At 40.3% G+C, this 17,663-nt stretch overlaps 1 protein-coding gene across 5 annotated transcripts in view; it reads left to right on the top strand.

Moving 5' to 3' along the window:
- Positions 1-11,553: 11,553 nt before the first annotated feature.
- The window catches only part of Tnfrsf11a (TNF receptor superfamily member 11a), a 58,618-nt gene continuing 52,508 nt past the window's right edge, over positions 11,554-17,663 (top strand). For 3 of the 5 annotated variants that reach the window (XM_013077262.3, XM_087191785.1, XM_087191770.1), the window contains exon 1: positions 11,560-11,688. In XM_013077262.3, coding sequence (XP_012932716.1) covers positions 11,614-11,688 — 75 coding nt within the window. In that variant the 5' untranslated portion in view covers positions 11,560-11,613. Of the gene's footprint in view, positions 11,689-17,663 lie in introns of all 5 variants that reach the window. The other 2 variants (XM_021239256.2, XM_087191787.1) reach the window with 1 other exon arrangement.

Raw genomic sequence — 17,663 nt, 5'->3', positions numbered from 1 at the left:
TATTAGAACATGTTGATTGGGAATAGTGTAGAACTGTGATTCTTCTCTTTCTCATCCTTATTTACACCCAAAGTAGAAAACATGGGCTGAATAAAAGTGGATCTGTGCCATGTATATATGGATAAAAAGCCAAACACAATTTGTGTTCTTGTCCAACTGGGAAATACCCCTTAAATAAACGTCACCAAGTTTACCAAGTGATTTGTAAATGTGAAGATACCACCCTTTTCTATAAACTGCAGTCATCTTTGTGCCTATGTTGTGCTAGGCACAGGGAGACAGTGAAGAAGACTGGCACAGAACCTACCTCAGTTTAAAACCAGACGAAAACAGGTTGAGAAAGAATTGCTGAGCAGGATTTACTTCAGTCAGGGTGATTACTGTTTACTTTGGCTTCTCTGAGGTGACATTTTACCTGGAACTGGGAAGAATAGACTTTAACCAGATGAAAACAGGAAGAGGAAAAAGAGCAATACGGTCATAGGCCATAAGGTGAGAAACAGTGCTTTGTTCAAGAAATTTGGCAGGGAGCCAGGGGGAACTAATATGCCACACTGAGACACCATCAGAAGAGATAGATCAGACAGGGCCGTATGCCATGGCTAGAAGTTGGGGGAGTCTGAATAGTTATCACCTCGGTTTCTGGCAGGAATAACAATAATAAGTGAGGAAATAAAGAACAAGCATGGGGAGTTAAACTATAATTTTGTTTCACATTTATTAAACTCGGAACACCTGGTAGTTGCCGGCGTGTGATAGCTTTTTGTCACAGACAAAATTCCTGAGAAAAGCAATTTAAAGGAGGAAGGATTTATTTGGGCTCACAGTTTCAGAGGTTCCAGTTAATTGCTAGCCCTCTGACTCCATCACTTTAAGCCTGTGGCAAGGCAGAAACATGGCAGAAGGGTGTTCAGAGAAAAAGCTATACCTCGTGGCAGCCAGGAAGCGGAGAAAAAAGGAAAGAGCCAGAGAAAAAGGGAATGGAGACAAAATATAGTCCCCAGTCGCAACTCCCCTGAACCACTCCCTTCAAGTAGGCTCCACTTCCTAAGTTTCTGTTACTTCCCAGTAATGCCATCAAATCATGGTCCCATCAATGGGTTAATCCACTGATGATGTTAGAGCATTTAATTCAATTACCTTCCAAACACTCCATCTCTGAACACATAAGACTTTTAGCATATGTTTTATATCAGCCATAATGCTGGAAATGTCATGTGAGAAGTTAGCTAACGACGTCTGGATCACAGGAGAGGTCAGAATTCATGACATAATACAGTTATTGGAATTTGAAAAACCCGTGGGACTAGAGGGCCCTGGAAGACAGTAACGAGAATCTAGGGCCGGGGATTTAGCTCAGCGCCTGCCTCGCAAGCACAAGGTCCTGAGTTCGATCCCCGGTACCCTCCCCCCAAAAAGAAACAAAACGGGTTTTATCTACTTTGGGACACTCATATTTGGAAATTTAAGCAGAATAAAAAGGAACTACTAAAGAAATCAAAGAGTGGACCATAAGGCAGGAAGGCAAACAGGAGAGTGTGATATCATGGAAGCAAAGAAAAAAGTGTTCCAAGAAGAGACTGATTACCTGTTCCAAGAAGAGACTGATTACCTGTGCCAGTGGCCGCTGCCTATCAAGGTGAGGATGGATTGGAAACACTAGAAGATTAATGCCACTGATGACTTCAGTAGTTACAGTGAACTAGTAGAAATAGAAGCCTAATTGAAACGTAAGGAGAAACATTAATGAGGGATGACAGATCTTTCAAGAATTTTTGCCAAGAAGGGAAGCAGTCCTCCCTTGAGGTCAAGGGAGGGTTTTGCTTAGTTTTGTAATGAGAGAAACTGAATCATCTTCATATACTGATGAGCCAATAAAGAGAGAGAAGGCTAAGATGCAGCAGCAACAGTGGATAATGATTATGGAAATGAAATCCTTGAGGACAAGAGGTGAGATTCAGAGCACTAAAGGAAGGACTAGCTGCCATGTAATAGGAGAGCAAGTACAGAATAGATAGACTTGAGGTAATTGGAAGGCTAAGTGGTAGGAAGATTAGGTGATTTCCATTTAATTCCTTCTATTTTCTCAATGAAATATGAAGCAAAGACATTAGCTTAGCATATAGGATGTATCAGAGGCTTGATAAGTTAAAAATGGTTATCTTCAAGACTGGTAGTTAATTATGGAGGGATTGCCAACCAGTTTTGAGAGCCCACTTGAAAATAATTATAAATTTAGAAAGGGCAGTTCACACAATTGTTCTTTGCTTTTCTTTTTCCCACCAACGATCAGCTGTTTCTGAAACCAATATAGAGAGGAAAACATAACCAGGGCTGTTTCTCCGTGTGCATAAGAGGGGGAGAAAAGACAGGGGTTTTAAAGGTCCTATCAGAGGAATAACTTCTCTTTGGACAACAGTCCAGTGGACTACAGAATCTAAATTAGGTAAAGGAAAATGAGATAGGGTGAATGTTGAAGGAAATCTGAGGAGTGGGTCTCGAAGTAAAATAATAATAATAATAACATGAATATTCAAGTAAGTTAACTAATTAGTAATTTTCTTTTGAAGAAATGAGATGCAATATGGTACCTATTACATAGTTTGAGATACAGAAAAGAACCACCAGAGAAGAGATTGTAGATAAAGGTAAGATGTTCAGAGTGGCTCAGGGGTAGGAGCTCAGGTTTAAATAAGAAAAAAGGAAAAAGAAGTTTCTGATAAGTGAGGTAAGCAGGTTTCTGATGATGGGATTAGACCTGATAGTCTGAGAATCTGGGTAATTCCTTAAAACTAGAACTAAAGGGTCTGATGGGCCTTCCTACTAGATATCTGAGGTCCCCGTTTTGTTTCTGTTTTTCTTTTCTTTTAAATAAATGACAAGATCCTCTTTAATCTCTGTGTCCTAAAATATCAAAGTAATGTTGTATAAGAGGGTCTTTTTTATTCAATTTGAAACTTGTCTTTATTCCTTGAAATTATGTGCCCAATTAAGATATTTGACAAGAAAGTAAATACTGTACATACAATGGGGAGAAAGTAGCACTCTCTTCCACAATATCTTTTTTTCAAATTTTCTACTTTCAGCTGGGTTTTTTTTCCTGAAAGAGTTCCTAAACTTTTAACTTCCAGTTCTTATATTGTGGAATTTTTTCCTTTGCTATTTATGTTCATTCCAAGATTTCTCTTTGTGTTCTCTAATCCTATTTCGTAGCATTATGCTCTTATATCAAGGATGCAAACCCCATTTAATTTCCTTGAGAATACTAATTAGGATTATTTTTATTCTCAAGCTTATTACATTATCTCTATTTCCTTCAGTGGTACTTTTTCATTCATCATTTTGTTTCATATTGGATATATCTTCAAACATCTAGTAACCTTTGATTATTCATCTATATTTTAAGAGTAAAATAATAAGCTAATTGAGATCTTTGTGTATGTGATGTTGGGTAAAAATACTCCACAGGTCTCACATTTTTGCAGGTCTAACAAGCAGAGGCACCAATTATCTTAGTTTCAGACTATTTCTCCAAGGATCCTTCTACAGCAAATAGCCTTAGAAGACATAGTATATGTCTTAGTTACTTTTCTCATTGTTGAAACAAAATACCCAACACCCAAAATTAAAGAAGGAAAGGTTCATTTAGCTCACAGTTTGTAGAGATTTTTAATCCATAATCCGCTGGCTGCAAGGCAAGGTGGCACATGGCAGAGGGGCAACAATCATTACATGTAGAAGACAGCAAAAGCAACAAGGGAATTTAACAGTGTCTTTCTGCCTCTTTTATCTTATCCAGCCTACTGGGATTAGGGTGGTGCCAAACCAATCAGTGTACTGGTTTAGTAATCACACATCCCTAATCCCAGCATCACACACTAGATTCAGCCACCTGTGAAAAAGCCTCACCTATGATCACATGAGGCTTTGGGGGGACAGCTAGACACGAGCCATAACAGTATATTTCTCCAGAACAAAGAAAACATTTATTTTCTACCCCATATAATATTGTCTTCGTCCAAGGTAAAGTTCAGGTAGGTAGGCGTCCTATCTATTATTTAAAGTTAGCTTCTCTAAATTTAGATTTTCTCCCCCTGTAAATCACATTCATGCATCATGTGCCCCCATTTGCATCACCTGTGAGGACTGGAGTTCCAGGAGCTGAAGATAATATTAATAATCTGGTTACTACAATTGCAGTGTATAAAAACTGTCCTTTTCCTCTCACCAGCAACCTTATGTTTTCTGTTAGCATCCGTGAAGTGGAATCCTACTTCTTAGCTTGCAAGTAGGGTAAAACCTTAGACCTTTCGTAGTGCTTGATATTGGGCAGAGCTAATGAAGCCCAAGAGGTATTTCTGCCATGAGTCTTCATGAAATGTAGTCCTTCCTCAGGATACCCCTATCAGTACTATAGGAGCTTTAAGTGGCCATTTCTTATAGTGACCCTCATTATAATACAGAATGCCACAGCTGAATTTAAGAAAGAAAATCTATAGGGAGCAAGACAATGCAGTCCAAGTACACGACTCTCTGATCACTTGACTCAAGACTAAAATTTAGATATATACCTCCAGAGAATCATAGTCAAATAACTTTGGAAAATGCTACAGACTATGTATGAGCCTTTCTTTTCTAAGATGCAAATCAGCATATTAAAGAATCTGAGAACTTCTCAGTAAAGATATGGATTTAATTTTGTCTAATATAAGCTTTCTTAAACATTTTACCAAATAACCACTTTTTAAATAAATGCTTCTTTTATTAATAGCCCAACAAAACGTTTTGTGTGAATACTCTCTGGGAGACACTGATCAGACAGACTTCAAAATCTTTAAACAATTTTTCATGAACATTATTTCTTATAAATACTTAAAAGGAATTGAATGATAGAGTTTGAGAATATATTCTTTGACAAGAAATCACAAAAACAGTTGTTTTGTATGTATTGAAATTTAAAGGTATTTCTGTTTTCTAATAAGTAGGCATTTTCTTATGAACTTCTAGGAACCTGGTCACGATTTTCAGCCTAATCCAAAAGGAATTAGACCACCTGCATAGAGATTGTGGTGGTTAGGTTGGAGTTTCAACTTGATTGGCTTTGATATCCACCCAGGGATTAGTGAAACACCCGTCTAGGTGTGTGTGGGTGGGTCGTGGAGGCATGGCCTCGGAGACTATGGTTGGTCTCTTGCCCCTTCTTCTCTGGCACTGTTTGCCTGCTCTGCTTCCCAGCTACCATAAACTGAGCACCTTGCTACAGCACACTTCCACCATGATGTCTCTGCCTTGGAGTCAGCCACATGGACTGAAACCATGCACAAATTAAACCTCTCCTCTTTTAAGTTGTGGGTGTTAGGTATTGTATCTTAGAGATGAGAAAGTGAGCTAATTCAGAGATGTACTTACAGAGACCCTAAGGTACAACATCTACTATTTATTGAGTGTATTATGTAGGACACTTGACATATTCACATGTTAGCTCTAATTCTTATACCAACCCTACAAGGCAGATATTATTTTCCCCATTTTATGATGAAGAAACCAATGTTAAGTAGCATGCCTTAGGATGTTAGAGATTCCTTCCCAAAGACAAATAGGGGATATTGCAAAACCAACACTTTTAATTGTGCTCCCCAACCTCTGCATGAAAAAATAGGCCCAAAACAATGGGTTAGAGGTAGATTTGCACCAGAAACAAGTAAGAATTTGATCCACCATAAAGGCAAATGAACACTTCATCTTCAAAATTCTAAGGATGCTACCGAAGTACTGAGGGAGGAGGGATCTGTTTCTGTAAATAACTAGATGGTAAATATTTTGAACTTCTTGCTTGAAGAAGCATTTCACAGAGTAGGATATCCAAATAGTTACTAAGTTATTAGTCATCAGGAAAGAAAATAATAATAATAATACATTAGATGTAATGGTACATCATTAAAATGATACATCATTTACAATGATAAATCGTCAAAATGAAATGACACGAAGATTCCTATTAAAAGAGCCAAAATTTAAAAGGCTGATAATATCAAGTGTGGACAAGGATGTACCACAGGTATAATCTTCATACACTTCTGGCAGCAGCAAATTTGTATGGCTACTTGGAAAACTGACAGTAACTACTAAAATTGAGCATGTGCTTCCCTATGACCTAACATTTTCATTCCTACAGAAATGCAAACATATATTCACCAAAAGACATCCATGAATGTTCATTGCAGTAAATTCCTAAGAGCCCCAAACTGACATCAACCTTAATAACTTTCAACAGTAAAATGATGAAAAAAGTGCTATATAAAAAGAATGCAGCAATGTACATTAATAACATAAAAGAATCTCACAAACCTAACATTGAACAAAAGTCAAACACAAAATAATACATACCACAACATAGACTCTATTTATATAAAATTCAAAAGCAGATAAAACTAATCAATAATACAATAATTTAATCTAGGGTTGGGGATTTAGCTCAGTGTTTCCGGCGCTTGCCTCGCAAGCACAAGGTCCTGAGTTCAATCCCTGGTATTAAAAAAAAATTAATCTAGAATGATGAGGACCAATTACTAAAGTAAGCATAACAGGTTTTCAGGGTGCTGGTGATATTCTACTTTATGATTTGTGGGCTGGCAACATGTATGTTTTTATTTTGTAAAAATTCTTCAAGCTGTATATATGTTAGACTGCAATAGAAAAAATAGAGTCCACCCCCAAAAATGTATTCATCAGGAAAAGAAAAACTTGTATAAATATTTTGATACTAAATTTATTGAGACATCATGAGATTAATACAAGTTACTTTTGGCCTCTACAATTGCAAGAGTTGCTCACTCATAGCAGTGACCATTAGCTTCCAGACATTTGTTAGTATGACAAACTACTGAAGTGTGTGTGCATATTTTTGGTGGACTCTGTATTACTAAGCAATAGTCATTGTATCTGAATCTAGATAGGTGCATCAGTCATCTATAGAGGTCAGCCTGAACCTGACCAATTTGTAAGTCAATTTTCAGCATATAGAAAAACACTTGTGTTCATGTATAAAGGACATACAGCCCCACTTCCTCCAAATGTGGTATATAAATCATAAATAGAACTAAGAAGGAGGGAAATAGCAGAGATGCAAATTATATCCCCATTTCCACTGGAAATTATTTATGGTAGTGGAATATTTAGAAAGTTTGTGATAACTACTAGTTTTATTCATTCAGTTTAGAAATTAATTTATTTTAAACATCAGATCTGTAGAACTACAAAACTGCTTGTCTTACCAAAGTGTGCAAGGTTGGAGCCCATGTTTAGAATTCAAGTTTTCCTTTTATGTACAGGTGCACCTTGATTTATCTCTGAGTCAACACTGATTTATCAATGGTTTATTTCATTTTCAAAGTGTTTAATGGCACATATGAGAAGAAGAGCAAAACATCACAGAGTAGATAGTAAGAATCTTTCATGTAAGGACGATTTGTGAAATCTTATGTTTATTTAATAACTTTAAGTCTGTGCCCAGTAACTATTTTTATATCACCAAGTGAAAAAAATTACATAAATTGAGTACTTCTTATTTTTCCTGATATTTATTTCATTTACAAGATTGGGCCTATGTTTTCTTATGCTTAAATGAAGTCCTGTTACAATATAATACAGTACTTGCAAGCCATCCACTAGAAACAAAAATAATAACCACATTCTTATTTTATCTTTTTAATTCTGAAAACTAGAGTTTATGCAGAAGTGAGGATAAGTGGGGATTTCCAGGGTGAGGTGCATACTGTCCTTCAATCCTCTTCAATTTAAACCTGTGATTCCTGTATATGTGTACAGTGCATGGTTTCTCCTAGCACAAATACGAAAATTCATTGTCAGCTCATTCATTCTTAGAAATTGGAAACATTTAACTTTGATAAATAGTAAAGTATTGATTGTTTAAAATATTTGTACATTTATTACCCATAATGAAAATGTAATTGTGTGTATGTTTATAAATGTCTTTTGTAATCACATGGCATTAAATAGCATTTAAAGTAGTTTTTGTAAATGAGTGACCATCTGAACTATAATTGTGCATATTCTTCAGTTACTATAGCAAACTAGTACTAGAGATAACTTGTTTTCCATAATAATGGTGTGTATATATATATGTGTGTGTGTATATATATATATATATATATATATATGTACGATGACATCCTCAAGCCCATTTTAAAGATTTTGTTATTAACCAATGGTATTCTACATTAATATTTATAAAATGTTTGAATTATTTGAGAGGATATTCTGTAGAACCTAACCATAATCTCATTTTTTAGATTGTTTGGTAGACTTTTTTTTTTTTTGTACCTGGGATGGAACTCGGGTCCTTGCACTTGCACAGCAGGCGTCGAAACCACTGAGCTAAATCCCCGGCCCTGTTTGGTAGATTTAATGTGTAAACATTGAGATTGTTTGGTAGATTTAATGTGTTAACATTGGCATTCTACTTTTCAAAAGTGCTTCCCAAACCAGCACACTCACCTCTGGGGCTTTCCAAGCAGAAGTTTTGAGTCCCCTAATCTTTTTTTGAAAATAGAAGGTGGTAATGTTGGAAATGTGCCAGGAGTAGGCCTTGGTATTTCTCATAATGTGCCACAGTGAAAGTACCTTGTCCCACAAGTCAGTTCCTTTTAGTGAAATCGTATCTCATCCAGCTTTCCCAACCACTCATTTTTCCAGAAAGCTTGTCTCCAATTTAAGATAATATAGGCCAGATAACTCAATATTATTTCATTTCTCATTGTGATAATTTCTATACTTTCTTAGAGTTTTAACATCTGGTTACCAAGTTTTCACAATTGTCCATTAAAAATGCAAAAGTACTTATTTTTTCTTCAGTGTAAATACAGTTGGTATCTGACTTAATGATGGTTAGACTTACTGCTTTTCAACTTTACACTGGTGCAAAAGTGATAGCATAGTTGAGATTTTGAATTTTGAACTTTGATCTTTTCTCTGGTTAGCAATGTATGAGGTGTTCTTCTCTCAGGGTGGGGGTGGGGGGCACTGAGCCTCACCTCCCTGTCAGCCACCAGATCTGGAAGGGAAACAATCAATATTCTACAGTGGACTATATAGCTAGTCTAATACATTCAGTAGGTTAGGTGTATTAAATGTATTTTTGACTTGTAATATTTTCAGCTTATGATGGGCTTCTCTTGAGGGAATCACATCATAAATCAAGAGGCTTCTTTGATTTAAAAACATAAAACATAAAATTATTTCCCTTTTCCCTTCTGCAACTCACTTGATAATAAAAATTTGGTGCTTATTGAGGCAGGACCAGTGATTCACACTCCAGAGTCAGGCCTCCAGGACTTGAATGCCAACTCTGCCATATATTGACATGTGACCCTAGACAAGTTATTAATCTCTCTGTGCATCTGTCTTCCTCATCTGTAAAATAAGAGTAATGATAATATTTTTCACAAGGCTGTTGTGATGATTAAATGTTATTTTTCAGTGAAAGCATTAGTGTCTGCTATTACTTTGTCCAAAAACTTCCTAGGGTTATATAAATAAAATCACATTTATGGTTGTTGCTTACAAACATGAGATGATATTGCTCTATAACTTGCTACTTGTAATTAATAGACTGTATATTTTTCCAAAACTACTTAATTTTCTTAAATAGTTGCATTGTAGAGCACAATGTTTCCAACCATTTCTCTATTAACATTCACATTCTTTTCCTTTTGTGATTTTATAAAAATCCTACAGTAAACATCATTGTACAGTAAACATCCTTGGGCCTCTCATTTTATGTATTGGTATATTAGATTCCAATATATAAATTACTTCATTAAAAGATATTTATATTTTTACTTAAGTCAGCACCCCCCAGATAAGTTATAGAGGCATATTGTGTTACCACTAAAAAGATATAAATATATGTGTGTATAATGTATGTATACATATTTATATATAACAAGGATATACATATATAAAATATGCTATGAAGAAAAATGAAATTCTAAAAATAATCCAAAAGAACATAGGAAAAGAAAGCAAAAGGAACAAAGACAGAATGAATAGAAATCAAATAGCAAAACAGCAGACTTAAATTTCACTATATATATGTATATATAATCACACTAAATGTGAATGGTCTAAATGTTCTAATAGAAAGGCAGAGATTGTAAAACTAAATAAAATGAAAACACAAGACTTTAAACAGGTGTAGATGTGTTAAAATACAATGTGTAAATGCTATTATAAGAAAGATGATGTGAGCCCGGGGATTTAGCTCAGTGGTTCCAGCACCTCACCTGCCTTGTCCCAAGTTCAATCCCAGGGACCAAAAAAAAAAAAAAAGAAAGATGATGTGGCTAATAAAGACTTCAGAACCTCAAATTTTACCAAGGAGGGCATATAATAATGATAAAGGGGTCAGTTTATCAAGAAGATACGATTTTAAATTTGTGTGTCTCTAATCAGCTTCAAAAGCATTGGGAAAAAAGGAAAAAGAACTGAAAGGAAAAATCAACAGCAGTGGGAAATTTCTACGCCATTTTCTCAGAACAAGTAAATAGAAGTCACTAAAATAGACCATTACCTGGGCCAAAAGTACAACAAGTAGATAATTGTGGCACACAAGGAATTCAAAATGGAATACAGTGTTTCTATTGGCCTAGAATAAACAAAAAGTTCCCTATACAGAAGAGTGGGTATATCTGTGAGTTGACATGAAGGAAGACATACTCTTAAGCAAATGACAAGAGGCAATACAATATGATGCCAGACGCCTGGTTAGTTCTGTATCAGAAAAGGTACGACTTAGAGGTCGGGGTCAAAGGTCGCCTCGAGGCTGATGTCGAGTGCAGAGCTGGTGAGCCTGGTAGGTCCGACAGACGGGTCGGTGAGGGGGTGAGAGGCACGGACAGAGGAGGCCAACAGCGGCCAGAGAAGGATCTGGAGGACAAGCAAAAGGACGTGGGTGGTGGAGGAAGTCACTGTGAAGAGAAGAGCGGCGCTATGACTCTATGTAGAGGGGTTTAGGAGGTCACGTCGTGGACAATATATTGTGTTGACCCCTTAACTGTAGTCACCAGGGAGGGCCTCTTCTTGTTAATTCTGGGCGGTGCATCCACCTGGGGAAGATTAAGCCTGAAAGGCAGCCAGCTCAAGGCCTGGGGTGCAGGAAATCAAGGGCCACTGAAGGTCGTGTGGTCCAACCCACCTGTCCTCAGAGACCGCCCGCGGGCAGCGCCACCTGGAGAGCCTAGGACCGGACGCTCCCCGGCTAACTCGCGCGTCCATTGCGACCGAGCACCGGACTGCCAGGCCAGGAACCCGCGGAGGCCCTGCGCGCCGCGAACTTTCCCAGGGCGCCCTGCCCTCCCCTGCCGGTGCGCTCCGGGCCGGCCTTCTGGAGCTCAGCCGCTCGGGAACCACCTGGCGGGTGCCGCGCGGTCCTGGCCGTCCGAAGGGCGGTGCAAGGCGGGCGGCGGAGGGGGTGCTGGAGCCGGCGGGGCGGGGCGGGGCGGGGCGGGGCGGGGCGGGGCCGGCGGAGGGCGACAGCTCAGTCGGGCCACCGAGGCGGCAGAGGCGCGGCGCCTAGCCGGCCTGCACCGCGCCATGGCCCCGCGCACCCGGCGGCGCGGCCCGCTGCCCAGGCTGCTGGCGCTGTGGGTGCTGTTCGCCCCGCTGCAGGTAAGGAGCGCGCGCGAGGGACCGAGACGCTGCGACCGCCAGGAGTCCTGAAACGTGGAGCCCCCCCCTCTGCCTTTACCAGCGAACGCCAAACTTTGAGGGGAGGGAAACCTGGAGTTTTGGGGTGGTTACCGGAGTTGGATTGCAGAGGGAGGGAAGAGCTAGTGGAGGGGTATTGGGGCGCAGAAGAGACGGTTGATGGGACCCCAACACCGGGACCTGGGCATTTCCAAATGCCCCACTTAATCGCAGCTTTTGACGATACCAGTCACCCTCCAAACACTTGAGCACCTACTAAGAGTCTACAGCAAGTGGCTGTTGTGGGAACGCAGCGGTGTAGACCCAGCCCCTGCTCCCTGCGAACAGAGTAAGCAAGCGAGGACCATTCCTAAAGATCTCCCTCAGGGATCTGCTTTCAGACCCGCGGGTGTCCGCCGGGAGCGCTGGGTTTCTAACTTGGGCTTCGCATCCTTCCCTACTTCACTTAACTCTTTATCTGAAGAACGGAGCAATCCCCTCTTCAGAGCATTACTATGAGAGAATTTGGAGACTTCTTCTGAAAGGCAGACGAGCCTTCTTTTTTATGTTCTCGCTGTTTTCCCCTTGCCCCTCTCGACTCTTCCCAGAGTTTAAAGTCTGCCAGTTCAGGTTCTGCCCTTGACTAACCATAGAATCCCTTCTCAGAAACCTTCTGACCCTGTTCAGGTAAAATGTTTTTTTTCCAATCGGGGAAACCCAGGTACAATGAAGTGCTTGGAGCCAGTACTGGTGTCAGAAACAGCCCCTCTGTCTATGACCCCAGCCTGGTACTGCGCTGGGATGGCACAGAAATCCACAGCGCAGGGTAAAGGCTAATCTCACTGCGGCCAAAGCCCCCCTGGGGCTCCCCTGGTCCAACTGCCCTTCCCTAAAGGAGGCAATCAGTTCTGGAGAACCCACCCCCCAAGGTAGCCAAAGTTCCATCCAGGAAGAGCCTTGATTCCCTTGATCCCTGGAGCTGAGGGGCTGTCCCCTGCCCTCATGCCTAGGAGCACCTCATGGATGATAAAGAGCTTCAGCCTGGTTACAGGTTGCTGGAAACTGAGTACCTTCTCAGAGCCTTGCTGCCCAGGACTCTCGAAGATCAGGCAGTACAATTACCAAGTAAATGAAGCCAGGTAATGATTTTCTGCCCTGAAGGAGAGCTATATAGTGTAGCAGACCCAGCACACCAAAGACTGTACTATAAAAATCATTTATACTTCAGAGTTCCTCAGAGGGACAGGCGAATGTTGGAGGTTTTCTTGGTTTCAGCAGTTTCAGATTTCTCTTCTTTGGTAAAAGTGACTTGGGCATCTGCCAGCATCTCTCGGCACCAGAGCTCTGAGGTCTGCGAAGACACGTGAGGCGCACTTGGAGACCTAACTACGTTTGGAGTGAGAAGAGGGAGGAAATCTAGCTTGGGGGGAAAGCCTTTACAGAAATAGTGGAAACATGCTGCAGGCTGAAGCAGAAAATTCTGGTGCCGATTCTTTCTCCTTCATTCCTAGTTTTATGGGTCTCTTAGAACAGCTGAGGAAAAAGAAGGCGGAAAAACCCAATGGAATTTTTCATTTTAAGCACTTCAGGTGTTGCTTAATTAAGAGTTCAACAGGTTGAACAGGGTGCTACCTTATTTGAACCAAAGGGCTAGGGCTCCAGTGAACATTTAGCCACCTAAGAAAAGCTTGTCTGACCACACAGCTAATAAAGATTCTCATGTTGCTTTTGCAAAAACTACATACATATGTGCATAAAATGCATTTGGTTCTAATATTAACAGCAAATGCTATCAAAACAGGTTTGTTTTTCAGAGCAACCATTCAATAACTACTATTCCCTTTCTGTTTCTCTTTAAGCCACTTTGATTATGTGCATTTTGGGGGGGACAAGAGGCATGTTTTTATTGTTTCCCATTATATCATCAGTTAAGAACATGTGCTGCTTCAATTCTAAGCAAGTTAGAATTCAAATTACACTACAATTAGAATACACATTGAGCATTAATTATGTGATTTTAAATCATATATAATATTCTGCATTGTTAGTCAAATCAAATGACATTGGGATGCTCTTCTGATTATTGTTGTTTGTGCCCAATCTCCCCGGTGGAAATCCACACTGTCTAAAGGGCAGGTCTGAATGTAATATTAAAATATCATCCTCACAAAAGAAAAGAAAAAAATCCTTAAAAGATGTACTTACAAACATTCTCTATGTTCAATTACCACTTCTTTGGCCAACCTATTCTATTAGTTCAAAAATTTGGAAATTGCACTGGCAAACCCATGCATGTCATTAGTTATCAGACTTAGGAAACTGCAGAGGAAATGCTGAGCCAGGGAATCAATTGTGCAAAATAGTTGGCAAAACCAGCTTCTAGAAAATGCATTAAATGTATTATACTTATGACATTAAATAGATTCGACATGATGTGGTGGCACATGCCTGTAATCCCAGCTACTCAGGAGGATGAGGTAGGAAAATCTCAACTTCAAGGCCAGCTTGGGCAATTCAGAGAGATCCTATAATCATAATCATAGTAATAATAATAATAATAATAATAATAATAATAATGGCTGAGGATGTAATTCGGTGGTAAAGTACTGCCAAAAAAATAGATTCAATGGCTTAACTAGAAGCCAGTAAACTTTGCCTTTCAAACATTTTTGTGATTTATAGCTCTGCCTATATTAGGGATTTAATTGGTTTTCAGATGTAATAAGAGTTTTTGCCTCTTAAAAGTTTTGAGTTTTTATGTTGATAATACTGCCATTCATTCCAAGTAAGAAAATATCGATGCACATTCTTCAGTAAGGTCATGGGTAATGCACAGCTATGCTTTTCTCAGGTTATCTAATATCTAAGATCTAAAGGCAAATGCCTTCATTCTCATGACAGCAAACATTTATGTTGTGTAAAATATTGTGCCAGTGAGAAACAGGGTGAAGACATAGCTGTATCTTCACAGGTCACTCACTGTCTAGTAGAAAGGACAAAAGAGGTGAAACTGTAATAATAATAAAGCAGCACTTGATAAGAAGAGTGCAGAGGGCAGTGGAGGAACGAGGGAATCCCTGAGGGCTGTCGGAGGAAGAGGTTCCCTGGTGGTCTTTGAAGGATCGGTAGGAAATCAAGGGTCAGGAAAGAAATGATTCCAAGAGGTGGGCGAGGAAGAAAGCTTTCTAGGTCAAGAGGATGGTGTGAGTGGTTAAGATCTAAAGGAGTCTTGCCAGAAAGAAACCACATTTGTTTATAACCTTACAGATAGTAAGTACACAGTGCTTAATTCAGGAAACCCCACCAAACAAATGAGGCAGTAAAATTTATAGTTTTGAGATAACTCTTGTATGGCCCTTATTGAGGTGGTAAGGTAGGCTCATAAGAAGCAGATAGGCCACACATGCCTGGAAAGGCCTGTGGGGTGAGCCCTCAGAGGAAATCCCCTGGGGTGGGGCTGGAGGTTGTAGGGTAGGTAGGTGTTCTGTGGAGTCTTTCTTCCTGCCACCCATCCTATCCTGGAGGCACAAGGTATCTCAAAGAAGATACTTTGTTTGGGAACACCGATACATAGTTCAGCAGGCCTTTAATTCACTGGGTTGATAAATATTTGAGATACCTCCCCTATTATTTCCTTTCCACCATTTCCCCCCAAACGGCAAATCTGTGATAGGAACACAGTCTCAATGTTGATAAGGACCTACGGGCTTGATTTTTCAGTTATCTACCAGCAGTTCTTACACCAGGAAAACTGAAACAATAAAGATGTATCTTTGAAGGTCAATAAATCAGTGTTTTATGAGGCCATGAAAAGGGGAGTTCCAAACCTGGTCTCCTTTGCAGAAAAAGTGTTGTTTTAAGGAGATGTAGTGTGAACTTTATCTGCCATGTCAGTATTAAAAATTTTCCCTCATTGTAGTTTCCTATTTTGGGAGAACATGGGAAAAAAATTAGTGTTTTTACCATATGGTATGTCCAATAGATTCTAGGAATAACATCTATGCTTTTTTTGTTCACCTCCCCAGTATGAATCTGCATCCTGCTGTGATGGTCCTCAGCCATCCAGGTGGTTCACACTGTAGGCAGATAAGTCCAACTTTTGGCCTGCCTGGGCTGCATTGAGTGAAGAGGAATTGTCCTGGGCCACATATGAAATATAATATAGTTAATCTATATAAGTAATGAAACTTCCTTTTTTATAATTATTATTATAACCTTTCAAAAAAGAAACTAAGTGGCTTGTAGGCCAAGGCTGGACACAAGTGCTAGGGCCTCTATTCACTGGCCAGGTGTCCCCCACCCCCAGGAGAGCTGATGGCCTATCTGCAGTTCTTGGACCTGGTTGGTCCTGATCGACCCTGGTCCACAAGGGAGCCTCGCCTGCCTCTGAGCACTCAGGTGGCCAACTCTGCCTCTTTGCACCATGGGTAGGCTTGTGTGACAGGTGATTTTTTCCTCCGAGCACCTTTCCCTATCCTTCCTGATTTATAGGAAGTCATTTGCATGTATTTCCCTTTGGGTATGATAAATGGGCTTTCTTGAGTGTCCGTTGCTAGAAATACAGTTTAGGTTCAGTTTATTCCACCCTTCCCAGGCTCAAGAAACCAAAAAGGAACAGTAGGCTTCAGCAAAACGGGCGTGGTCCCTCCAAAATCACAGAGAGCTTTTGAGGTTGGAAGCCACGTGGGTGCTGAGGAAAGTTACACACAGCCTATGTCTCTGTCCTGATTCTGAGAGATGGTCTAAGTCTGTTTCCTGCCAGCGCTTCCCTGGCAGCTCTCCATCTGCCTCTGTCACCAGAGGGCTGGCTGGTGCTGCTGTTCTCACGGCGGCACATTCCAACTGCAGTGAGCTCTCAGAAGAGAAGACCCTGGTCAGCAGGTGGAAGCACATTATTTTTGGCTATGTGATGATAACTTTATATTTGTTTTTGTTGGCCACCATTGACCTTCAGCCTTTAGTTGCCTGGGGACGTAGCATTTGATGATGATCAGGAAGACTGAATTTGTGTTAAGTCCATTCATTTATTGAAACAATTCAACATCGATGACCTGTGTGACACTTTCCAATAGGATAAAGAGACAGAGACCAAGGACCACAGCCCCCTTGTTCAGAAGACTTAAGTCCAGATGTGTGCAGACAGCAGGACATTGTTCCTGGGAGTGTTTGCAAAGTGTGGTGGGCACACAGAACAAAGAGTACCTTAACCTAAGTATCAGGGAAGCTCTTCCATTTCTCCCTCCCTTGTGTGTCCAGAGCACTACAGAAAACACATGAGAGTGACACATTTGGGCTGGGGCTTCCAGGTTGGCTGTGCTGCATGTGGTGGCAGGAATGGCAAGAGGCCAAGCACTGGAGTGTTTTTAGGGAACTGTAGAAAATATAGTATCTCCAGACTTATGGGTGTGGGGGAGAAGTGGGGAGGCGCCGGCACTTACAGCTTGTGTGCAAGCAAAGTAGTTCAGAGGTAATCTTGCTGCACTATGAGCCCAGGAGGGACGTGATCAGATTTGTGTGTTATGGGGAGGAGTGTCTGGGGGTGGGGCCCAGGGGCCAGTAAGGAGGTCACTGCCTTGGTTTGGGGAAGAGCTAGAAAAGGCTCAAATCAGGTCAGGGCAGTGGTGAGACAAGAACCTGAGTGCAGAGGCAGCAGGGTTATATGCTCAGTATTCATGGCACAGATGCAAAGGATACAGCTAGTTGGACCTAGTATTAAATAAATGTAAAAAAAGGTATGGCAGATAGCAGGACAAAATAGGGGACCACCTGAATTATGTTTTACAAGGAAATTCCCATTAGTTCAAATCAAAATGTGGTTCATGTTCAAGTGAAGAAGGACTTTTCTCCCAAACAACAAGGGAAAGATGAAAATCCAAGTTTCCACTGATTATCTTATTGGGAGGCAAAGACAAAGTTCTTTGGTTTAGAGTAAACAAGCCCCAAAGCACTGGATTGAG

This window comes from Heterocephalus glaber, unplaced genomic scaffold, assembly GCF_053883595.1.
Source record: "Heterocephalus glaber isolate CG9 unplaced genomic scaffold, H.glaber_assembly_v1.0 deba00000331, whole genome shotgun sequence".
Lineage (NCBI taxonomy): Eukaryota > Metazoa > Chordata > Mammalia > Rodentia > Bathyergidae > Heterocephalus > Heterocephalus glaber.
The sequence above is the reverse complement of the archived record's forward strand: the minus strand, read 5'-3'. Positions and strand labels throughout refer to the sequence as shown.